The sequence below is a fragment of the Tetranychus urticae genome, chromosome 1 (assembly GCF_039701765.1).
Source record: "Tetranychus urticae isolate SD_2017Ah chromosome 1, NJAU_TeUrti_SD_1.0, whole genome shotgun sequence".
NCBI classification, from domain to species: Eukaryota; Metazoa; Arthropoda; class Arachnida; order Trombidiformes; family Tetranychidae; genus Tetranychus; species Tetranychus urticae.
The window spans coordinates 1,120,902-1,146,073 of NC_142958.1; the positions used below are offsets into that span (position 1 = coordinate 1,120,902).

Below are 25,172 nucleotides of genomic sequence, written 5' to 3' on the forward strand. Positions count from 1 at the left end.
AATAAGCAGTCTGTGAGTTCACATTAACCAGGAGAGCAAAAATCGATACAGAATCTTAGCTTTCAATTTCACTCAAAGATTCATGTAATTATATAATTAAATTGCATGAAAATGAAACTCAATGAATCATTGAATAACATAAAGAGTTAATAAATGATGGCGATATATTGAACAAAACAATGAAAATGAATTGAAAGAATGGAAAAAAGAAGAAGAAAAATGTTGAAAATTTTGTTTGCTTTTTACCATTTCCAATGAAAATGATCGTAAAAATGAAATTAAATTTCAAGTCTTTTGTTTTTAATAGTTAATCTAAATGTTATCAATGTTACAATTTTACATTAAAGTTAATTGTCTTGTATCCAGTTCGGGTTCACTCTTGTTGTTTTCGGGTTTATGTGAGTTGCGTAAATGTTTGGTTAAACTGATCTTCCAACTAAACTCTTTGGAGCAAAGGTCACAGGTATATTTACGGGAATTACCTGTGTGAACATTGTTGATGTGATCATTCATGGCCTGATTTGAATAGTATACTTGTGGACAATAGGGACAAACATTTTTACCATTGGCCGAATGGTCAACCGAATGAGCTCCTAATTTGGGTTTACGGCCTTTGGGCGATGAACCGCTAACTAAACCAATTAAACCATGATTGGTCAGTCGTATTTTACGTTTCAGGGTTAGTCCAAGATTGGATGATGTTGATAAAATAATGTGATTACCAACATGATGATTGGTATTCTGGTTATTTGGAGTACAATTGGAATTGCCGTTGACGTGATTGGTGCCATTTAGATGGTTACCATTATTGGTTGTTGCACCGGTTGTATTTGAATTGTTGGTGTTCGAGTTGTTCGATTGAAGTATTAGGTCACTTGAGGTTCCCGAAGGCAAAATATTACGAATCTTAAAAGTTGACCTTAAAGGTTCCAGGTTGGATGAGTTAAGGTTTGATGAAGATGATGATGAACCATTGACTGTTGTTTCACGTAAATGTCGAGGTGGTCGACCGCGACCTCGTTTAAGGGGAACCGTAACATCAGATGAATCATATTTGTAATCACAATTGGACGAATTATTGAGAGTTTTAAAGAGTGTTTCATTGTGCTGTTGTTGATGGTGATGTTGATGGGGATGAAGGTGATGAAGTGATGAACCATTGATGCCGTTCAATGATAAATGACTGTGAGACTGTTGTTGTTGCTGTTGCTTTGACAGTAAACCCGAGGCAACTGCAAGGGTGGTTGATGCAGCAATGGCTCGAGCCGTGGCCGAGGTAAATGATGATGCTATTGATGCAGTGAATGGGATCATTGAGTAGTTGGCTGTGGCCCTCAGTTTATCACCACAGTCGAGATCAAGTGAATCTCCAGAAGGACATTCATCCACTAAATTTGATCCCAAAGAGGTTGATCCTCCGGTCACGGCTGCTGCTACTGCGGCTGTAACTGCTGCTGCTGCAGCAGCATTCAGGTTGGATCCTTTGAAAGTGTTGCTTAAATGGTTAAGAGTTGAACTTGACTTGGCTAGTTGACTTGATTGAAGTCCATCAAATCGACGACCTGCATTAACCCTCATATCAATTACCTCATCTTCATCTTCATCTTCATCAACCTCTTCTTCCTCTTCTTCTTCCTCCTCGTCTCCACCTTCAACCCTTTCCTCTTCCATCGAACCAATTTGTCTTTCCATTTCTTCTTCCATTTCCTCTTCCACTTGTAAACTTGAACCATTATTATCACCTTCCAATGGGTCCATCTTTTGTTGATGATGTTGATGATGATAATAAATGTTGTCTTCACCCTCTTCATTTGACCTTGGAATGTCAATTTCAAATTCTTCTGAAGACAAATAGCCAGCATTATCAGCTTGTTGACCTTTAACTGTTTGCCCTTTACCTTCCTCATCATTCTCAATGACACCATCTTCCTCCTGTTCTTGCTCCTCTTCAATATCTACTTCTTCAGCCTCTTCCTCATCATCATTCTCATCATCACCATCACCATCTTCCTCCTCCTCTTCAACAATCAACTCTTCCTTAACCTTTCTCCTTTCCTCATCATGATCATTCTCCTGCATCTCCATCTTATCCTCACCATTAACCTCACCATTGACAGTGTCCGTCTGTCCATTATCCGATTGGTTTGGTTCACGTCGAAGGAGTTCTCGAAGCTGAACAAAAGGCTCACCCGGCAAAGGGAAACCTCGCCTAGTCTCGGCTGTCGGTGAAGTCTTGTGAGTCAGTAAAGGTGAAGTTGATGTTGCACAAGCCAAGGATGAGGTTGAAGTTGAGCTTGTTGTTGTAGTTGCTGTTGTTGAGTTGACCGATGAACCATTGGTTTGCTCGTTGGTCGAGTTTAAAATGATTGGATCAACAATCTTAATCATTTGTGGAGTTGATCGAAACAAATTGGAATACAAAAGCGATGGAACTCGATTCAATGTGCCAATCAAATTTCCATTTGCATGGCCATTTACAAGTTCATGGGATGAAGATGAAGAAGGTGAAGTTGACGAGGATAAAATATCTTTATTGATCATCATCATCATCATTGAATCAGACGAGTCTAGTTTAACTTTAATCTTATTGGAAGCAGAAGATGAAGAAGCATTATAATTTAAATTATCATTTGATGATGTTGACGATGCTAATGATTTTACTTTGAATACTTTTTTACTTGTAATGGGAATGAGTCCAGTTGCCGGTGTTGATGAAATGGGTGAAGATGAAGAGGTTGAAGGTGTAGTTGTTGTTGTCAGGAAACAGTTGATCTTCAACCATTGACAAGACCTTTGAAGGGAAGACAATTGACTTGAAGGTATAATTATCTCACCTTGATAAATGTAATCAATGATTAACCTTAAATCATCGTACGGCACTTCACCAATAATGAGTGCACTATTTGAACATGAAGTGTTGTTGAATGATGTGAATGCAGCCTTAAAATAATCTGATGAAGCAGCCAACATGAATTTGTGTCCTTTAATAACTTTACCTTCACAAATAATTGAACAATCAAAGAGACTTTGGTCAGTAAATAGTTTACCAAAATTGGTCAACAGTTTTGACACTTGAGATTCAGTGCGACGATAACAGTAAGCCAATGTTGAATCGCCCATGGATGACATCTTGGTTGGGTTAGTCGATGAAACGTTTAGACTTTGTCAAAGTGTCAACTAATTTACTTGATAAACAAAATCTTGAGGTTTAATCACTTCACTTTTCATCTTTTCATTTAAACTGTTTGGTTAAACAATTGTTGTTGATAAACCACTGTTAATCACTTTGACTATTACTAGGCACTGGGCAATCAATTGGATTGTATTTTTGGTTAAAGGATGGAATCAATTTTGGTTGTTTAAAAAGTGAAATTAAATGGTGAACAATTTTCAACTAAATTCTGGTTTTCTGATGCGAGTTGTTGTTGTATTTACTTGTTGTTGCTTTTGTTGATGATTTCAGATGCTGATACACTATAGAAGATTGATGATAAAAGATGATGATGAAGATGGAGAAGATGAAAGAGATGAAGAAAAAGATGATGAAAAGAGGTCAACAGTCAACGTATCCATTGACGGAATCAATAACAATTGTAAACAACAGTAAACTTGTCAACTGTTGTTTAAGATACAAATTATTTAAAATGGATGGCAAAGGAAAGGAAAGACAAAACAAATTGATTCTCAAAGGTTAGATAATGATTAATTCAATGTTTAATATTAAATTGATATTGATGATGATGACGATGGTTGTCAATGATTAAGAAAGGATTGAAATTGTGAAATAAATGTGTAAATATTGGCAAGTAAATTACGATTCTGCTTCTGTTAGTTTGCTTCAAATGAAATTAGTAAAATTGAAAATGAAAATGTTGCAATGTGATGCTACAATTTTGAAAATTGAAAGGAAAGATTTTGTTTTATTCATTCTCATTTCTCATCATCATCATCTTCCTCATCATCAAACCTTCATCTTTCTCTTTCATTTCAGGTTTAAGGGTCCACTGGGAGTTGCGTGAGGCGCTGATTTGCTTACAATCAGCGTTGAGTAATTAGGAGGGGCCTTCAAGAGTTGAATCAAGGCAACAAGATGAGGAAAGAAGAAGAAAATGAAAAGAAGAAGAAGAAGAGAAGAGAAGAAAAAAATTTACCCAAAATTTTTGGGACAACTCATTACAACTTATCTGTATCCAACAAATTTTAGCCTCTCAAAAGACAGAGAAAGACAGAGAAAGAAAGAGAGACTTCATCATGTTCACCAGAAAAAAAAGGGTTTATATTATGTATATCAGTCATAAAAGGGAGTGAAAAGGCAAAGGCAAAATGAAAGGGAAAAGGGAAAGAGAAGTGAAATATTCAGGAGTGAAAAAAATTATCGATTGGTTGGGAAGCTGAAATTTTTGGAATAGCAATTGAAGATGAAGAGAGAGAGGGAGAAAAGAGAGTTGAAGAGAGAACCAATAAAAGAGAGAAATAAGATGAAAGAGAAAGAGTGAGATTGATTGAGCCAAATTGAGCAGGGAATGGGTGAAACTGGGAGTGAAGCTGGGGAGTTGGAAGATGATGGAAGAATAAATTCTAATTCTTTGCATTTTTCTCTTTCTTTCCTCTTCTCTCTCTCTTTATATAAAAGTGAACCTAAAATTGTCACTCATTCCCATTCCCCACTTTATCCTCCCCACTCATCATCCAACATTGAGACTTGCCTTTATTATTATTACTATTTTTGGCCTCCCTTGAAAAACGAGATAAAACCGAGAAAATTGTTTCCATGGAAACTGTTATTTCGCAAAAAAAGTTTTTTTTTCTTCTCTTCATCAGCTTGAAAATTTGATTCTCTGTCTGTTTTTACTTTCGTCTTTTGCACAATTTTATGCTCTCTTTTACTCTGCTTTGATAAATATAATTATTATTATCAACTGACATAAAACTCGGAAAATTTTCCAAAGAGGAAAAACTTAAGAGCAAAAAAAAGTATTCAAATAATGGTTAAATATTTAATCATAAAGATGAGAAAATATTTCTCATAAATTATCAAAATTATTCAAAATTCATCTCGTAAGCATTTATCGTTTGATAGGAAAAAAAAGTTTTCCTTTTGTTTCTAAACGAAACTCAGAAATGGTATTCACTCCCAGTTATCACTCCCAAGTTTTGATATTTTACGCCCTAATAATGATAATGACCAGATGAACTATTTTCATACAATTTCTTTCTTCTAATTTTGTCAGATGAAATTTATTCGCTTATCGAGGAAAATGAATAGAATGGCAAAATTTGTTCCAATAATGAAAATGAAATCAAATTTGGAATCAAATTTTGAATCAATTTTTTTCTCTTTTCCTTCAATTTTGATGGGAAACAATTTGCTTTTAATAGAGGATTGTGAACTTTCTTATAGCATTATCTTGAAAATCAAAATATCAACTGAATAATGTGGTTTTGTTATTTCATTTTAAGCTTATAAAACATTTGATAACTTTCATGTTCACTCTTTTATCATCTTTCAGCATTCTTTATGTTGATCAAGAGTAAATTTCAATTTTTATTATTTTGTTCGAAATTTTGTGATAAAATTTTTTCCAATAAAATGTTCAATAAAAAAGAGGAATAAAAGGTTTTCAAGAGAAGCAAATTTCATGATTATAATTGAAATTATGATCAACTTGTCTGGTTGTGTTTCAACTGACAACCAGTTTATCACGAGAGTCTGAATAATCATCAGAATTGCCTAATAACATTCAAGGAAATTCACCTTTTATCGTGCATTTTGCTTTCAAAATTTCCTGTTTCACATTCAACGAAATATTTTCTCCTTCAGTTTTTTTCAGAATTTTCATGTACACAAAACTGGAGAGAAAAGTAAGAAAAGAGAAGAATAAAAATGAAAGAAAAATGGGAAAAAAGAAGAAAAAAGTTGTGATTATAATTCGGAAAAACTTCTGCTTCTTATATTTTTATTTTTCTTCAATTTTTCTGTTGTTGTCATCATAAATTGTATATTTGATTGTGATTATTGATTTTTGTTTCCTCTTCTTTTCTCAATTTTCCTGATTCACCAAAATTCACCCAAAAAAAGATGAGAAAAAAGAAGAAGAAAAAAGAAAATTCAAAATCTGAATTGGAAACAAAAAATCACTTGAAATCGTTTTTCTTGAGGCAAAGTTTAATAAAATGATTGTCGAGCAAGAAAAAGTGGAAAAAATTGATTTTCAAAATTTCTGGTAAAACACAAAAACTTTTCATTTCGTTTCTTCAAGACTTTAAAGGTTTCACTTTCATAAAGATGATGATGATGATGATGATGATGATGATGATGATCTAGACAATCATTTGCATCAGTTGAACTCATCATGTTAGGAGTTTATTCAAATGCTCATTGTTTCAATATCTCATTGATTTTTGCTCAATAATGACAACTTTTTCATTTCATCTTTAATTTTGTTTTGTTTCATCAAATGAATCAAAATAAATGAAAAGTTTTTTGTTTCTTCATGATAACATGACTTTTGCTCTTCATCATTTGAAATCATTCAATCGAACATTCAATTCCTCTTTTCTTTTTGGAAGAAGAAAAAAATGCTATTTTTTCTCTCTTCTTTCCATCTTCCAAATTGATTTGGATCTCGAAAAAATGTTCAACATTTTTTTCGCCTTCTTCAATAGTTCAATATAATTTTTGGTGTAAAATTTTGCCTCATTTTTCTTCTTCTTTTTATTTTCTTTTTTCCTCTTCTCTTCATCTTGTGATATTTCGACTCGGCACAATCGATATTTGGATGTTGAAACTTGCGCAAGTCACTTTCATTTCTGGACAATTCAGCAATTTCAACATTCTCTATATTAGATTTTTTCCCGACTTTTATCATTAATATTATTAATACCATTTGCAATCTCACCAATTTAAGTTATTGGAAGCCTTTTCAATCTTTACTAATTTTCTGGCTTCTTCACATCATCTTCAAACATCAATGATTTTAGTTGAACCTTTCATTTTCCAAACTCAAGAAACCTCTGAAAAAGTTTACCTCATTCTTTCACTCATATTCTGGTTATTCTGGTTAAACATTTTTTTCTGGCTATATTATTATGACTTTAAACTGTTCAGTCATGAATTTCATTTTCAACAACTAGAATTGACTCACTCAATATGATTATTTTGCTGATTTTAGCATTTTAAAGTCTTTTTTCCCTTCACTTGCCTCTTCGCATTCTTCAAGTATTTTCATGAGCAATTTCAACTTGCTTTTGATGCTGTTTTCCATGAAAAATCAATATTGAGATTTTAGGTTTAGAATCTTTTTTTTCTTCCCAGTTTCTTCGTGCTTCTAGTATTATAAAAATAGACTCTATTTGGTTTGATCAACTTTTAGGTTTGGTCTTGTTTTGAGTTGACTTTTAGGCTTCAATTTTTAGGTTAATCATTGATTTATTTTTGTCCCTTCAATTGGCCATTTTGGCTGTTTAGATTGATGGACCGGTTGATGGCAATTGATTAGGTTGACAATATTGTTGCTTTTATTTTGTCCAATTGCTGGTTCATTGGTTATTGCTGATAATTTGCTTTGATTATCAGATGTTCATCTTGTGATTCTTGTTGACATAATGTTTGACTTTATTGAAACTTTGACTGAAATAACTCATTGTAAACTTGATTTGGGTAGCTTTGAATTAATTATCATGAATGCTGACAGGAAAACAAACAGCTAAAACTCTGAGTTCAAGTTGAGATAATTTCAACAAGATATGAATCATTAGCAAAAAGATCACCGGTTAAAGTTGTTAATAATAAATGTTTGAACAAAAATAGAAACCATTTGAGTTGAGTTATTGTTAATGAATCAAATAAAACAACCTTTTGGGTTATAATAATCACTTTGAGTGATAGGTGTTTGACTTTTGTTTTCTGACTGCTAAGCATATCATTTGTTCATGAATATTAATCCATGTTGTCTTTGACAATCATAAAATATTGGATTGATGTGAAGCGATTCATTTATTGAATTAATTCACTGGAAGCATCCAAAGATAATTTGTTTCAAGGAAAGCTCTAGAACAATGTCTTGGGTCCAAATTGGGAATATAATCTTCGTAACCTTTTTCAGCCCCGGTTCGGAAAATGGAAAGCACATTACGATTAAATTGGTGGATTCTTTGTTTGGTCACAGAGTCCATAAATTTAACATATGAAGGCCTTACAGTGTCAGGTGATAAAACTCCACAATAAAATATAATTGAAACACTGGCAGCGTAAATTATTGGTATGATATGTACTGGATCAGGCAATAGGCCGTTTGAATAATGCAAACAATAAAGGTTTTCAATACATTTCCATGTTACATAAGTTGCAATGGTAGAGTTTGGCGAAAGAGCCATAGTTAGACCTGCCAGTGAACCAGCCAAAGCTGCATGCCAGTCAGCTGAGCCACCACAAGATGCTCGAAGAATACAATTAACAAGGCGAAAAGTTGCCACAAAAAGTCCGAGAAAACCAGCGAAACGTAAATTTTTACCGTTACGAACAGCTTTCAATAAAATAGAAGGATCTTTCATTAAACGAGAAGGATTTTTAAACGATGAGATGAGGGTTAAAATGGACCACGTTAATCCAGATGATTTAATCAAACCATGAGTAAAGTAAGTGAAACAAGATGAATAGGTTTGATGAGGACAAGATGGATGAGACTTGGACAGCAGTGACAATAGGAATGATTGATTTGATTTTAATGGTGGCTTTTTGTTGTTGGGTCCATTTGATTTTGCAGACACAGCAACCTTAGTATTGGCAGCTCGAATGAGTCCACTTTTAGATTCTTCACGACCAATTAAACCTTTAATCAGAAGGCTGATGGGATCATTACCAAGACCACGAATCCGGTAGAGATACATTAATACTGACATTGAGGTTGTAAACAGCATTATCTCTCCTTTAGGAATGGGCTTGAAGAGTTTACGTTTAATGGCCACACGGTATAGACATTCAGAGGCAATGTTGATTAAGTAAAGTGCAAGTGCTGACCTACGATGAGGCCGCTCAATAAAGATGGCTACATAAGCGGCAATGAATGAGGGTAAAAAGGCAACCAGTGAATAATAAAATTTACCAGAAGCACGTCTAATGCCGCAGAAAAGGCTAAACATGAGGAAACCATTGACTCCAAGGAAAGTTGACGAGTTTAATATATTACCAATGGCTTTGAGGAGAGCATCTTGAGTATATTTACGGTTCAGTATAAACTGTAATGTATTTAAAGCTGAATACATCTTTAACCCTTCTGCAAACGCCGAGCTTCCAATTTCCCATGAGGCTGTTGAACAATGAGGTGTCCATGTGTGAGCAGTTTCATAACAATTGTATTTGAAAGACCATTCAGGAAGAAATACTTTATCCCATAATTTACTCAAGATGGACATGATCCTAATGATAGATTGCACTTGTACAACAATAAAGATGTTGCTGGCGGCAAAGTTGAGATATGGTAATGTTGATAATGAATCTGTAATGAAAAATAGAGAGAAAACTCGTTAAATTTTTCTTCAATTTCATTCTTATTCAATCACAAATTTTAATCGTCAAAAGAAATTCCCAGAAATTAATTTTTACTTTAACATTCGAGATATATCAAGAACAATAATTGTTCAAAACAGGCTTACAAACCATGTGATTATGCTTTACAGTTGGCGCTAAGCTGACAGACTTTTTTACTTTATGCTTTAAGCTTCAAGCTTTGAGCTTTAGCTTTGAGCTTTGAGCTTTTTTGATTTCATTCAAGATCAATATTGACATAATCATCGTGTTATGGGTTAGTGTAAACTAATTTAATTAATCAATTGAAAACAGATTACTTCAACTTTCAAACTTGAAATAATTATTTTAATTAAAATTTAATTGATTTTCAATTTAATGTTGACAGATTATCATTATTTGTCGAGCATAATGAGTATGAATAGTCACTGTTTCGTGTGTGAAAGCTGTTGATTAAAAATGAAAAATCAGGTTTGATTTGTCTTATTTTGTCAGTCATTTTGTTCGTTTCTAATGATCAGTGATCACCTTAATTAGACTAAACTAATAACCTTAATCAATGTAACTGGAACTGATAAACATTCAATCTGTGCCAAACAATCATAAGAGTCATCTTTAGGTTAATCAAACAACATGAAGTGCTATTTAACTTTCCATTTTACTCTTCCTTTCAATGGTTTGTATGATATTTTTAATAATTAATATTGTTAACTGACGTAGTTTTGACTGATTAAAAGATTGATAGTGTTCAATGAACTCTACAAACTGCAGTTAATCCAAATTTGCTCATTGCCGCGCCATTCAATACATTTTGAACTTTGAAGGAAACCAAGCAACCCTTGTAAACTTTCCTTATAGTGTTGATTTTTAACGATTTTTTCATTATTTTTGTTTCTGTTTTACTTTTAAGATTAATTCATGTTGGATTTTTCCTTGATTATATAATGGCCATTGCTTTACACTTGATTTGGCTTGGTATCAACTATACATGGGTAAGAAATATATGCAATTTTTATGCAATCCTGAAATAATAGTTTTCATCTCTTCTTTTTTTTCATACTTAGGTAAGTAATCAATATCAGTATTGATTATGGTAACTCGGATTGTTGAGCAATGGTTACAGGATACACTTTGTTTCTATGGTCAAGATTTCTTCAACAATTGGACTACCATCAAAGGCTAACTTGTGAAACTTGAGTTTTTATTCAAAAATGAAACTCGTAATCCGCTGACTATCGTGAATGGGAATAATCTTGGTTTTTGGTTCAGATCTTTTCACTTTTTCTAGACCATGATATTAATACATTCACATTGGACAGTGATTGTTATATGGAGCTAAAACAAGAATATTTGATTATGGATTACATGGTTTAGTTTACTATCGAAGAACTACTTGGTTAGTTGAAACAAAAGACTTACCTTTATGAGAGAGATGAAGATGATTAGATTGTTTTAATCCATTGAAATCACTTTAAAGATTTAAACAATGAACAGATCAAAATACAAAGCATGAAAATTGGCGAAACTGTAAGTTTAAGATTATATCTATCACAGTAGTTGATGTTAGTCGGTTTACGGTTGAATAATGAGGCTTACAGGAAAAATATTAGATTACATTAGTTAAAAAACGTTACATTTTAGAGGAAAGAGCCGTTTTTTTCAACTAAACAGCACTTATGCATCTCATCCTGACTTATTTGTCTCCCTCAAAACAGGTTCAGTGATCAAACAACTTTCCAACAATTAATTAACAATTACTTTAGTCAATTTACTTAATTGCTTTGTGACCTCAGTTACAATTTGGATAATACACAAATGTACAAGACCAACAAAGGCTCTGCGGACAAATCTATGAGACTATGAGAAACGATGGAATTGATTCAATCCCTAAACTGATGGCTCGAAGACAAACCAAACACGATTAACCTACTTTACATTTCCAGTTTCGTCTACATTTTCGTCGCCTTTTTCCTAATCATCTATCTTCCGCCCTCCAATGTTACAACCGATACATTTATTTGCCTCAAATAATCAGTAGCGTAACTTTCCCGACCTAACTTGAGATTTAATTGATTTACAGACTCGCTTAGTTTTTTTATTCATCAATTTTTCGCTTATAATCAACATAAATCTTGATTCAATTGATATACAATAGATTAGCTTTTAATTTTTAAATTTCAGAGAATTTGAGAAAAATCTTTTCCCGATTCCTAATCAAACTTAAATAAATCAACTTGGACAAAACTTGATCAGTTTCCTTTATAAAATTCCGTCAAAAGATGGAGTCATTAGTCATTATTGAGAAAGATTTTGTAATGAAGTGAAAGATTAATTGTTGTGATTAAACAGCTGTACATATTGAAATGTGATGAATAAGTTTATTCAAATCTATTCTTTTATTCTCTCAAGTTTCACCCTTTAACTGAAAACACTCATTTTATCTCAAATCTAAACAGAATTCTTGAATTTGTTTATCTCATGTAATATTGTTATAGGTTTGGACATTTCAGAGTTTACTCGATTCAGCAAACCTTAATCAACAATTCCTGTATCAGTTTGATCAATGTTTAGCTATTTCCAATGTAGTTATTGACAATGGAAGCTAAACTATTATCTGACCGAATGGGGATCCTTTAGAGGATGTTATTAGTTAAGCAAAGTTGTAAAGCAAAACTGTTAATCAACAATGAGATCACCAACAATATAAGACGAATAAGGAAAACAAGTGTATCCAATGGTCCAGTAAATGTCCAAAGTGTAATAAAGAAATATTAACCGATTCGATCAATATTTTTAATTACCTCTTCAAATGAGCAAAATTTTATAGTCGTTTTTCATGCAATTTAGACACCATATCAAATAACATAATTTTCAAACTCTAAATTATATAATTCGGAGGAAGAATAATAAACATTAGTTGTACAAATTTAATTTAATTTTTACACCCTTTTCAAGATAGTTATTTTTAAACTTTCATTTGATGGCCCATAAAAATAATATTTTATGTTCAACTTGAACAATTTATGGATAATGATAATTCTGAATTTTCTGAGCGTCATTTATAGGAAGATTGAAGTTGGTAAAAATTTAATTGTTTTCGTTGAGGGCCATAATCATAAATTTGCTTCCGCAGATTCGCTCGTTTCACTTATGTGTTTCGATTTCATTCATTCTTGACCATAATTTATCAATGTTGTATTAATAGTAATTTGTAGGGGTTTGAAAAATATATTTATTTTTTTCTTGATTTGGCCAAATCAATTTTTGGATTCACGACATTTGATGTCTTGATTTAACATTTTCATGGCAATTTTGGCTTTTTGTACATTTCTCTCAATTAATTCAATTCCTTTATCAAAGACTGGCTGGTGGAGAGGTAACAGCGGCAATTGATGGGTAAGATTTGAATTCCATGTATTGATATGGAACATGGAATGTGTGACCGGAATGTTCAACAATCAAGTATCCACGTTTAGCTGAGGCTCCAATCACTAAAACGACTTCTCCTTTTAACAATTGAGGCTCCGATCCAGTTGGAACTTCTGTAACATTGAACATAAATTAATTTCAGAGTAAATACAGAATTATAATATTACAATATTTACCTGGATAATCAAGTTTCATGGTTCGAGTTTGAGGATATCCAAGTTTGGTATTACCAGCTACGGTGTAAGGCCTACTTGGTGGAACTGGAGGAGGACGTTGCTGAAGATATTGAAAATGAAGAAACAATTGAATTAAAAAAATGTCGATAAAGTAGTCAATAAAATGGATAGTAAAATAGAGAAAAAATTACCAAATCAAGACCAAAAAGTGAACAAGTATGGGCAATTATTTTGGCCCCACAGGGCTCAGGTGGCGGTGTACCAGTTATTGGTTGGGGACGAGGTCGATTGAGGCCACTTAGACTAGTTGATAATAAACCGGAGGGTTTAATAGTTGATAGACCATGATGATTAATGGTTGAATGGGTTGAACCTGATTTACCCAAATACCGTTTACCATTACTCATACCACCATTGACCATTTTTATTAAACTGTTGTTGTTAACCATTATTGGCCATCTTTTACGTTGACTCCAGCCTCTCCAGGCAGCTTGAATAATAACAGCAGCATAATTACGTTTAGCATTTCTAAGTAATTCTAATTGTTGACGAGCTCCTTCACTGAGAAATACGTGTCGCTTTCCAATTGCCCATGAATTGGTTGATGGTGTTATTGAGTCAAATTGTTCCAAAGCAGATGTAAAACTATCTAAAAGAACCTGAAATTGAGAAAAAAATAACAATTAATAAACATTAAATTGTAAAAATTTGATGATTATGCTTACTTTACAATCTTCAGCACTACTTTTATCATCAACTTTTTTGAGTCTCCTTAATGGACCAATGCATCGATATCTCATTGTAAAAGCTCTAAATCTCATTCGATGAGGTAAACCACAGGCCATTAGATTTAGCGTTTCCAACACTTGAAGAGATCTTATTTGTTTCATCACAACTGGGCGATCAAAATAGCTTGGTTGCTCTTTATTATTACTCTGATGATTAAAATAGAAAAAAATTAGAAATGATTTCCAGGAAATAAATTAGGATTGAAAAAGACCGAACCTTGATACAGCGGATAAAATGAGGTTTAGCATGGACTATGGTACGTAATAAATTATCCAATCTTGTATGAAAATCTTGTGTTAAAGTGGTTGTTATATCATTTCCATGTTGCAGGTTGTTGTGACTGGTGGGTGAGATTCTGAATTTAAGTCCACATGGAGCTTGATCACGGGCAAAAAGCGCCTTTAATTCGATACCAAAAAGGTGTGAGGCAAAGCCAAATGTGCATGATGACTTATGGAAAACGGAAACAATATCATCAGGAATAGTATCACGATTAGCTTCAATAAAATCATTTGTATCATAGACAACATTCCCAGCAAAATGACGGACACCAAAAAATCGGCTCAATTTTTCATCATTATTGTTATTGAGATTGTTGTAGTTATTATTATTGTTATTATTGTTGTTGTTATTAGCGATGTTTTTATTATTTTTCAGATTATTGTTGGATTGATGATGATTCGGGTGATGATTGTGAGTCTCATTGTTATTGTTGGATAGACTGTTGTTTTCCAAGTTTTCTTTGGCAATCTTGTCAATTACATTTACATTTTTTAATTTGTTACCCAGACTTTCATAGTCTCTGTCTACATGAAAATATCTTGAACAACCGTAATGTTGAGCTTTAATTTTGGCCACATATGATTCAGGTGTTCCTTTAAGAAATGTTTCAACGTCAAGCATCTCCAAGAGTCCAGTTCTCTGTAAGTGATCATCGGGATGATGATTAAAAAAGGAAAAACAAATGAAATTAAAAAATCAAGTAAAAAGTAAAAAGGGAAGAAAAGGAATCATCGAGACAAAAACTGATCAGAATCACTTGAAAACGAGTCAAGGAAAGATGTGAAAGAAAGAGAAGGGAAAAAATGAGCAGCAAAACTTGTAATTTTGTGACCATTTTAACAAACCCGAGGCTACGTATTATTTGGGTGCGCCACAAGAAGAAGGCGAAAAATGCTTTTACTCTTTCTTGTTTGCCTTTTTTTCATCTCTATTATTCATCATTTTTTTTCTTCTTCTTTTTCCATTCCTTTTTACTAGATTCCATTCCGAGCATCTATTATAAAACAGTTTATTTATCGCTTCAAGACACAAATAACAACAACAGCAAAAGTGAAGAAGCTAAACCATTTAGGTTTGAGAGAGAAAGAAAAGCAATTTGAGAAAAGCTCATTGGTTAATGATAGATTCAATAAGAATAATAATGATAATCATCATCATCATCATCATCATCATAATGATTAGGACTAAATAGTTGACTGGACAAGTAATAGTTAGGACAATCTCAAGTCAAATAACTTTTTGTTTAACAAGTGCAATTACATCTAAGCATTAGCACTATAAAAAACTGTTGGGGTCACTTTTTCCGGTCCGGAAGTGTAATCAAGCAAAGCTGCAAATTTTTACATTGACTGTTGATTGATGGTCACAAAATTTTAAATTGACGACCTTTCAATTGAACAATTATTGTTTTTGCCCTTTGAACAGCACTAATTATCAGAGTTGTTCCAGGAAAAAGTTAATAAGCTTGACATTGAAAGTTCGTTAGGAAAAGTAACCGTAATTATGAAACCGATGGTAATACCGATGGCTCCGATCAATTTACGTACCAAAGATGAGATGAAATCAATGCAAGGAACATTGTCAACATAATCAACTTGAAAATCGGTCGAGACACCTTCTTCTTGACATGATTCCATGCTTGTCTTGAATATTATTGTATTGTAATAATGTTGCATTGTCTCAGCACACAGATTAATACAAAGATGCTCCAAATGACTGGGCTGTAATTAACGAGGAAACGAAAAATAATTAGAAAATCGTAAAAATAAAAAATATTTCCATCCAATGATGGATAAGGTTAACCTACATGGGCATCTTCAAAACCAAACATGTCCAGGATACCAATGAAACCATCAGTCGCATGTCTAACTGCTGAATTAAGGACATTGAGTGATTTATGTGACTTAGCACCACTGGAACCAACAGTGGAAGCATGATGTGAACCAGTTTCAATTTGATTTTGAATTGACTCGTTTGAATCCGAAGACATTGTTCCACATGTTGATCCAATTCGTTTCAAGCTATTTGCCCTTCTAACAATGGTGGCAACTGTACGACAATAAAGAGCCTTAGCAAGTCCATCTCTTGTTTTGGAAGCCTAAAAATGATTAAACAAAAACAAATTACATTGTAATTAAACTAAAACAATAAAATGATTTAAAATAAAATTCAAAAATACTTACAGTAAGTCCATCACAGACTGATTTAATCAATTGACCACGGACATTCTGAGTTCTTGTCGTTAAACCTCGATACAAAGCAACACTTGAGATTCCTAAAAGTGAGGCAACAGCTTTTATCTCATTACTGGCTTTAGAATCAAGAAAACCAATATTTGAACTGTCCAATAAGACGGGATTGTGCCTTTGACCATCGTTGAATTTAATATTACCAAGTAAAAGGATTGCCGATAAAACTCGGACAACATCCATAAAGGGTATTCCCAAGACAGAAAGTGCAGTCTGAAGGATAAAGGAAAGCAATATGTAAATAAGGGAAAGAGTAGAAAAGGATTTAACAAAAGAAAAGAGAAAGAATCACATCTCAATGTAATTGTTCCCCAATCGTGAATAATCGTGAAAATTACCTTCCAGGCTTCAAATCGGACAGCATCTTCCACTTCATTTTGACTTGTATCACCTCTATTTAAGTATCGTAAATTATTTACATTATAACCTTCCAAGTTGAGTTTGGCTAAAGGACGAAAAAGAACGAGAAAGGTCGCATTAAAAAAAGGTTAAAATCAATCGATTTGAACATATTTACCTCGTTCATCTTTAGTTAAACCAGCCAACATTTGATAAAAGATGTGATAATTTTTCTCATTTGGATATTGTTTTAAAACTCGAGTCTGGAAATGATAAAAAATGAATTTTAAAACATCAGTTGAACAAAATGGTGAAAATTAATGTTACCTGATCGAGATAATAACAGTGAATTTTAGTTCGATATAAGGCTCCATCAGTAATTTGCACTTCAATAAATTGACCCTGAAATGGGAAAGAAAAGAAGAGAATAAATAAACTGTAATTAACACAGAATTAATCATGAAAAACTGAATATCAATCAACGTATAATGACATTGCATAAACTTGACAGTTGAAGTAAAAAAAGTAAAACAAAAATCGGTTAACTTTTCAAGTGATTGTACTTTTAAAGTGAACAATTTTTCAAATTGTAATAAGCAATCAATTATATTATTGTCATGTTTATTACAACGGCCAATGGGTTTAATTTGTTTTCCACTTTTCACGAGTTTAAAACTGTGTAATTCAACACTTGAAGAGTCAAAGATCAACACATGAAAAGCACCAACAAAGGTCCTAAAAGTTCAGGTTAACCTTGACCAATGTATTTCATTTCATTTTGTTTTTCAAAAATAAAAAGTTAAATGACCTCTTCATAGTTGAACGAGTAAAGCTGTAAAAAATAGTCAATAAATATACATAAATGTTTTTCAAATCGAGCTTTGAATCAACTCGCAATTACCAGGCTTAATTTGATGAATTATTTTCATTTTTGTTTTTCATTGAAAATCTATGAATTTACCTTTACTTTTCTGAATAAAGTAAAGATAAAAGAATGTGAAATAAATAGAAAATGAAAAACCCTTCTGTTTCTCATTGCTCAGTTTACCTTCAAGAATGGCAAGAATGTGGTAAAAGAGTCAAAAAAAGATGTAAAATGAGGATAAAAGTGATTAAAAAAAGTAAAAAAGCTTTTAGGTAATTATAATCACTTGATTTGTTAGCAATATTAGCATGATTTGGATTCATTTTTACACTCTTAAAAATATTTGTTTCAGTTTAAAAAGGCAAAAATCGCATTCAAAACTCTGTTAATCAGGTTAATCAATTAATCATTAACATGAAAGTATTTAAGATAAAAAATCAAGATTTAGAATCAAGTTTATCAAATTGTTTGATTAATCTTGATAAACATATCAATGACTAATAGTCAACAAAATTATCTAATATAAATCAATCTGATCCGACGATTTTACAGAAACCTTGTTAAAGTAAAATATTTTCATTAATTTTCATCTCAAAATTAACGTGTTTTACGTTTATTTGTATAAGTTGATTAGACCTAATCCTTGATTGGCAATAACAATTTAGAGCCTTAATTTGCTCTAAACAACGTTAGATTTAGAAGTAATTATCATCAATGATTTTCAATCAAAATCATAGATTAAAATGATAATGAAATGGATGGTGGGTTGAGAATGGCGTTGAAATGGTAGGATGGATCAGAAATTAAATTATTTTTTAACCTAATCAAAAGTCGGATAATCAAGGAGATGAAATTGCCTTTAGATTAACTGATAATCTCTTTCTTTACTTTCTCCCAATCATATGATGCAAGTCAATAGTCCATGATCTTGAAAAGCCTTCAACAGCCTAAGGTGATGACCAGACTGGATAAAATAGCCAAAATTAAGGATAAAAAACAAGAGGCCAAATGGTGATGAAGATGATTATAAGATGAGGAAGAGTCAAATTAGAACAGAAGAAAAGCTTAAAAATTTATCATCTTTAAGCTCTAATTAAATGTCTCATTTAACGGTTAAAAATTGATACCAATAGGTTTAATTAAACATCAAATTGATTCGATTTTTTGATGAATCTTCTTTTATCGTTTCATCGGTCTGCTAGTGTTTCCCTATGAGCATACTTTTCCGGTTCATGTTCAGGTTTAACCGATTTAGATCATCAGCATCTTCATCATCATTTTTTGTGGTGTCTTCAATAAGTTGTGGTCAAGTTCAAAGACCACTGTGAGGGATTAAAATCAATGCCATTCAACGCACGAATTGGAATCCTGAAAAAGCTAAGCCCACAGGCAATGGTTATATCACTTATTTTTTGCCTTCTTTTCCTTTTCTTCTTTGCTTCTCTTTTTTTTGACGTCTTGACTATCTTGTTTCTGTATTATAATTTTCAAGCGGCAAGGTGAAGTTGAAGTTCATAATTGATAAGCAAGTCTTGAAACAGTTTGCCTGAAGAGAGAAAGAATAAAATATATTCAATTAATTTGATTGGATCAAGTTGATGTTGATGAAGATAAAAAAAAAGTCTGATAAAAATGTATATTAAGATCAGATTTAGAAAAATTGTTTCAGTTTTTTTTGCTTCATCGACAAAAGTTGAAACCATCAAAACATTTGCTAAGTCAACTGAACAGATTGACTGAATGATGGATATGCAACTTTTTTTTCAGCAACATTATTGAAACTAAATATCCTGATGAAAAAGAAAAAAATTAAGGAGAAAAAGGTTTCAAGTGGAAAAATGCACTTTTGAACATTTTCATCAATCGAAGATGAAAATATGAGTTAAGTGTAGATGAACTTGGCAGGATATGAATGTACTGATTGGTGAATTGAAAGAGTCAAGACTGTGTATTTTGATGATGATGCGTGTTGAGACTGGGATTGATGATGATTGAATAATGCATTTCAATAACTTTAAAGATGATAAATGATGAAAAAGGGAGAGAAAAGGTAACACTAGAAAATATGGTGAAAGATAAGTGCGAAGAAGCGGGATCAACTGGAGAAGATTCCTGCTGCTGCAACCTGAGGCTTTAAGGTCTGATATGGAGCTACTGACTGTTGATTTGTGATCATTTAAGATGCAAAATTTGTAGATGTAAATTTTCATGTTTGCTTGTTTAGTGAAAAAAAGGACAACAGCAATGGTCCAGTGAAAGTGCAAGATTAAGGAAGCCAAGATGAGGTGATGATAATGGTGTTGGTTATGGTGATGATGAGACACTACAGAGACTGAGAAAAAAGTGAGAAAAAAATGAACAAAAAAAAGTGAAAAGCTAAAATTCATAGAGTCTAAAGTGAGAGAAAAGAAACTTTGCTTTTCTTTTAGGTTTTTATCAAAATTACTGGTTTTACAGCATAAAAAAGAAACCAAAAATAAGGCAAACCAAGAATCAGTTTGGTTAATAATACAAAACAACAACAGCAACCATAAATATTATAATACATATACAGATATCTACATTGGTAAACACAGAGAAAACCGACATTTGGAGGAAGGTTAGAAAAGTAAAGCCAAAAATACGAAAAGAAGCCAAGATTGACAGAGAAATGGTTCATCAGGTAGCCAAGGTAGGTGAGAGAGAAAGAGAAAAAAGAAGAAGAAGAGAGAGAATGTTTATGGTGCCTTAGGGGCAAGAGGTAAGACTTAAGACTCTGCATCTTTGCCGGACTCTGGTAGATTTGCAAAAATAGTGTTTACAAGTTATGCCTTCTTATAAGAATTTGGAAGAAGAGGATGATGATGATGATGATGTAGCTTTTTCTTGTGACTTAACCTGGAAGAAAACAAGAAAAGCAAGACTGCATTAGTATTGAATAGTCATTGATTGGTTTCTTTAAACCGGTTGAACAAAACTTGACACTCTTTTTCTCAGCTTATTTTTTCTCTCAATCTTTCAATGCACACACACACACACTTATTACACACAATTCAGTGTTTTAGTCAGTTATCATTATTATCATAAGATTTTTGTCTTATTATTGATTGATTCAGTTAATGATAAAGTTAAGGTATTTTGCACTCTTTCATAATAACTTTGCTTTTCTTCATCTTTCAGTTTCAAGGTGAATTTGAAAGTTTACTGTAATATGATCGAATTGAATGTGTTGGTGAAAATGAAATTCAAGAGGAGAAAAGAGAATCAACTATTTCCAGAATGAAGAGTTAACGAGAAAAGCATCAAATTAAAATTGGTATTGAACAGTAATTTCATCTGCGCTTTTGACCCGATGGTGAAAAGCAAAGTAAAAGTACATCATGTTTGGAATTGAAAAAGTAATTCTCATGAGAGAAACGTCTAGGTGAGGGTAAACGCTGATTTTACCATCTGATAACAGGTAACTTGAGATAAGTTTTGTTGACTGTTAATATAGATTTGAGGCAACATGTGAGACTCTATGAATAAAGGTTAACAATGTCAGGGAACACAAAAGGTACAGCAATTGGCAATAATTTTGCAGTGTAATAAAACATCAACAAGTTTGTTTTTAGCCTCAATCAAATGTAATTTAAAGTTAAACAAGAACGCACAGTTAAACACATAAACAAGTGTTTCGATGGTAACCAAAGTGCAATCTTAAACCGACTTATTTATATAAAAATATATATGAGTTTGAATAAATAACATGGTCAAGTAGACAGAACTGGATGGTGAAAGAAGAGAGGAATGAGAAGAGGATGAGAAAAAGGGAGAACAAAGATGAAAAGAAAGAGAGCTGAAAATTAAAACATTAATTGCTATTGAAAGATACCTCATACTGAGTCTAATTGAAGAGAGAAGAAGATAGAGAGAGAGAATGATGATGAGAACTCACTGTCAAAATAATTTGAACAAGTTTAAAGCTAGTTTACTTTGCAGTTTTGTATTGCCTTTGAATTTGCTGTTGATAAATAGTAAAACTGATTTAACATCCATTCACTTTGAGTTTGCCTGTTTTCATCAATATGCCGTTTTATTGGTGATATTGGACTGGAATTCAGAGCATTTTTCTGGTTTACTTTTGTCCAGTTTTTACCACATCATCAGTTTCATCATCTCTTGAGATTACACCTTTTCTTTCCTGGTTGATGGAAGAGGTGAAATCTCACCGGGACATCAATAGTGTCACATAAATCACTTTTTCAGATTAAGGTAGATTGGCCATAACATGAAGAGAGGGGAGCAAAAAGATCTAATGATATATCCACAAGACCACACACAGGAATGATAAATTTAAATAGTTTAGATGGATATTGATATAAATAAAAACATATATTGATACAGATTACCAGCACGTAATGGTTCTGTATCAGAGAGGGTAAGTGAAACAAGATGAAAAGGTTATGACGAGAAGGCAAAACTTGAAACTCTGTTGATATGTGAAGATTCCGTTCTTGCATTTCCTTGACATGTAATTTAAAAGTGTTTTGATTAGGTTTAGATGAGCTAAATTAATGATGATTATACGTTGATGGATAAATCAATTGAATGTTAGTTGTTGATGAAGTGTTTATAACAAAAGTGGCCAAGACTTACGATTCGACTAGATTCTGCATTTGTAACAGTCTTGGCTGATCCTAGAGATTTAAGGACAGTAAAGGCTGCTGATAAATGTTTGAATGAATCAGTTTCTGGTCCTCCTCCAGCAGCATCAAAAAGGTGGCGTAAAAGAAGCATGCAGCAGTAAGTTTTTCCACTTCCACTTTCACCACTTTAAAGAGAAATGAAAAAATTAGAAAAAGAGTTAACAAATGATTGAGAATATTAAATGATAATTATTAATTAGGAATTGTTGATTAGAGTGTAGGTCTAATTAACTGGGGAAAAAAAGATGGATGATGATTCTTATGAAGCAAATGTTGTGGGCAAGGATAAAATGATTACATTTATGTAACATTAGCGCAAAGATGATTAGTTATTTTTGTTAATTTTGCCTCTCTTCTTGGTTCACATTATTATTACCTGAGTATAATTGCTTGAGGATAACCTGTCTCACTTTGTTGTCTAACTGCATCTTGAGCAATTCGCAATAATTGGGGATATTTTGGAGCATCATGGTGGCAACTTGCTAAGGTAACTGGATTACCCTTGCGTTCATAACCATTCATAGCTAAAACCAATAATCCAATGTTTGTCTGTATTAGAGAGAAAAAAAATTAGCATTGTTTCTGTATCAAGGTTTGGGTGTAAATTCAATTTTAAATCATTAATTGTAATTTGCTTTTGTCAAAGTAGGGTTTGAGATATTAGGAGTAAAATCTTTTGAGAGGTTAAGGGAAAATACTAGTAAAATATCAACATGGTATGGGGTAATATTTGGATAATAAGATGTTGAGATTAAACATCATGCATCTCACGGTGTAATCGTCAATGCACAACATATAGCCATTTATTTGGCATTTAAATGTCAATCATTTTGGTTAAATGATACAAAGAAGACAGGGAAAAGGGGAAACTGAAGAGAAAAATAGATGTTAGAACAAACATGGAAGAGAATATCAAAGTTTGATGGTTATTTCTTGCATCGTTTGGTTTCTTCTCTTCATTCAATTATTGACCTTAACAAGATTGCTATTGGCCAATGATGGATAGAGGATAGCAAAGTATTTGAGTTGATTAACTTAATTAACATACTAAACACTCATGAATATGAAATCTTGCATCCAAAGCTCGGACAATTGAATCTTCTGTAAGTGGACCTTGAAGATGAATAAGATCGTAAACCTCACTTGAACTTGATTCACTCGGTTTTTCATCTCCAGTTGTAGGGTTTGTAAATCTTCCCATTTCTAGAACAACGATCAGAGAGAAAAAGAAAACGAGAAAAAAAATATTAGAAAATCAATCAATATTCAAATGAAATGGAAAATTCAATTTACCTTTAACTTTGCGTCCTTTCATTTTCTTTTCTGTTTCCCAATATTTTTGAAGCTCAGTAAAATATTTGTCAATAATGAAAACTTTTGAAAGTCCTGGAGCAGTTGCCATGTTTAATTATTATCTGATTTTCTGGCAGTTTCTTGATCACTTGTACACACTTTATGAACCACAAGAGCGATGAAAATTAAACAAACAATTTATAACATAAATACTGGGTTAAGGTGGAAATTTAAACGAAACAAAAAAAGAAAGCAATCAAGTGAAGAAATAAAGAGTTGAGTGCTTAAAAAACACTGTGTATGTAATAAATAAGAAGAATAACAACAAAAAAAATAGAGAGGGAAAGTGAGAGTCAATTCACTTGATAATTTCAAGATAATCCTCGATCAAGGTCTGATGAGAATGATGACTTTTCATTGGCACTGAAATCAGCATCACAATAAAATGATTCAATCTCCAAAACATGGTGGAAACATTTTTAACACAACACAAGATGATAAGATATGTTGATTAAAATAAATTAACCAAGCCCAAAAGTGTACCAAGTTTGAAACAGCAAAATATGGTGAACAAAATGGCAAATTATGATCATAACCAAACAATAGATGATTAAGCCAAGAAAAGAGGTAAACAACTATCTTTATCTTTTAAATAAAGAGAAAGCTTGATCAACTTGAAGACGAAATTTTGTTACAATGTACAAATAAAACACAAGAAAGTCATGTTACCATGAAGATGGATGGTGAACAGGTAAAACAAAAATTAAGGTGCAAAAAACATATGGTCAGGTGAAATTGATGTAAAGTGTTTAAAGATGTGAGGAAAAGATGAACAAGTTGATGGTTACCAATTTAAGGTAAAGGGTTAGACAAGGTTATCTATCAACGATTGAGTAAAAATAAACAGTAAACATAAATAATGGAAGAAAAGCATACAAGAAAAGACTGTTCGTTAAATTCATCTCTTCTTTCTGCCTTTGTTGCTTATAACAAGCTAAACAAACTTCTGACAAATTTTCAACTTCTCAAGTCCCAAACGAGAATCACAGCAACAACAACGGCCTCCATTGATCCTGATTGACCAGTTTACCGGAGAATTGTGTTTTTTCTAAACTAAATAACACACTTTAACACAGTTTGCTTGCAAGAATGATAAAATTGGATAAAAAAGTTGATCATGTTTTGAAAAGTTCAATTAATGACAAAAAAATATCACAATTTCACCAAATAATAAACTATGCTTTACAATAATTCACAACTTTTACAGGCAAAAACTTCGTCAATTAAGAGAACAGTTTATTAAGATTTTGTTGAATTGTTTCACTCACTTGGAGGATGTAAATGTAAATCGATTAAGAACTAATTTATTACATTAATTGAAGTAAAACTTGGGTTAATACAAATAAAATTGATCAACAAATTGAATGATACATTTTGCTTAAAAGTTGCACCAATTTCAAAATCGAACTGAGAAAACTAATAACACGCCATCTTTTAGCGAATTTTCAAAGTATTTTTGGGTTGCGCGCTACATTCAATTCATGTTAAAGACAAGTG

At 32.4% G+C, this 25,172-nt stretch overlaps 3 protein-coding genes and 1 long non-coding RNA gene across 5 annotated transcripts; 1 reads left to right on the forward strand and 3 right to left on the reverse strand.

Annotated features, from left to right (window-relative positions):
- Window positions 1-278: 278 nt before the first annotated feature.
- Window positions 279-4,366, reverse strand: LOC107368408 (uncharacterized). Its single transcript, XM_015936227.3, has one exon. The coding sequence runs from the start codon at window positions 3,127-3,129 to the stop codon at window positions 337-339; it is 2,793 nt and encodes a 930-aa protein (XP_015791713.2). The 5' UTR covers window positions 3,130-4,366; the 3' UTR covers window positions 279-336.
- Window positions 4,367-7,816: 3,450 nt separating this feature from the next.
- Window positions 7,817-11,086, reverse strand: LOC107368399 (transmembrane protein 135). Of its 2 annotated transcripts, none has more exons than XM_015936219.3 (2): window positions 10,946-11,086; window positions 7,817-9,497 (listed from the first exon to the last, which is right to left on the reverse strand). In XM_015936219.3, the coding sequence occupies exon 2, from the start codon at window positions 9,412-9,414 to the stop codon at window positions 8,005-8,007; it is 1,410 nt and encodes a 469-aa protein (XP_015791705.2). In that variant the 5' UTR covers window positions 9,415-9,497; window positions 10,946-11,086; the 3' UTR covers window positions 7,817-8,004. The 2 variants fall into 2 exon arrangements, with proteins under 2 accessions (XP_015791705.2, XP_015791707.2); XM_015936221.3 differs by lacking the exon at window positions 10,946-11,086 and adding an exon at window positions 9,659-9,785.
- On the forward strand, window positions 10,001-11,770 carry LOC107368400 (uncharacterized). Its single transcript, XR_001570146.3, has 4 exons — window positions 10,001-10,202; window positions 10,437-10,518; window positions 10,591-11,053; window positions 11,242-11,770. It is a non-coding gene; the product is annotated as an uncharacterized LOC107368400 (long non-coding RNA).
- Window positions 11,771-12,439: 669 nt separating this feature from the next.
- On the reverse strand, window positions 12,440-25,070 carry dachs (unconventional myosin-IXb-like dachs). The gene is made up of 15 exons (XM_015936174.3): window positions 23,616-25,070; window positions 23,371-23,525; window positions 22,699-22,871; window positions 22,273-22,447; window positions 17,118-17,192; window positions 16,969-17,053; window positions 16,790-16,896; window positions 16,386-16,664; window positions 16,010-16,300; window positions 15,750-15,923; window positions 14,137-14,841; window positions 13,857-14,066; window positions 13,323-13,790; window positions 13,132-13,231; window positions 12,440-13,068 (listed from the first exon to the last, which is right to left on the reverse strand). Exons 1-15 carry the CDS (start codon window positions 23,722-23,724, stop codon window positions 12,881-12,883), a joined length of 3,294 nt encoding a protein of 1,097 aa, XP_015791660.1. The 5' UTR covers window positions 23,725-25,070; the 3' UTR covers window positions 12,440-12,880.
- Window positions 25,071-25,172: the final 102 nt, after the last annotated feature.

Excerpts from the sequence above, each read along its gene's own strand:
- LOC107368408 (XM_015936227.3), bottom strand. The coding sequence starts at position 3,129 with ATGTCATCCATGGGCGATTCAACATTGGCTTACTGTTATCGTCGCACT.
- LOC107368399 (XM_015936219.3), bottom strand. The coding sequence starts at position 9,414 with ATGTCCATCTTGAGTAAATTATGGGATAAAGTATTTCTTCCTGAATGG.
- dachs (XM_015936174.3), bottom strand. The coding sequence starts at position 23,724 with ATGGCAACTGCTCCAGGACTTTCAAAAGTTTTCATTATTGACAAATAT. Across the intron at positions 17,193-22,272 it reads ATGCAGAATCTAGTCGAATC|GGTCAATTTATTGAAGTGCA; the intron begins GTAAGTCTTGGC and ends TTCCCATTTCAG. Across the intron at positions 13,791-13,856 it reads GTAGTGCTGAAGATTGTAAA|GTTCTTTTAGATAGTTTTAC; the intron begins GTAAGCATAATC and ends TCTCAATTTCAG.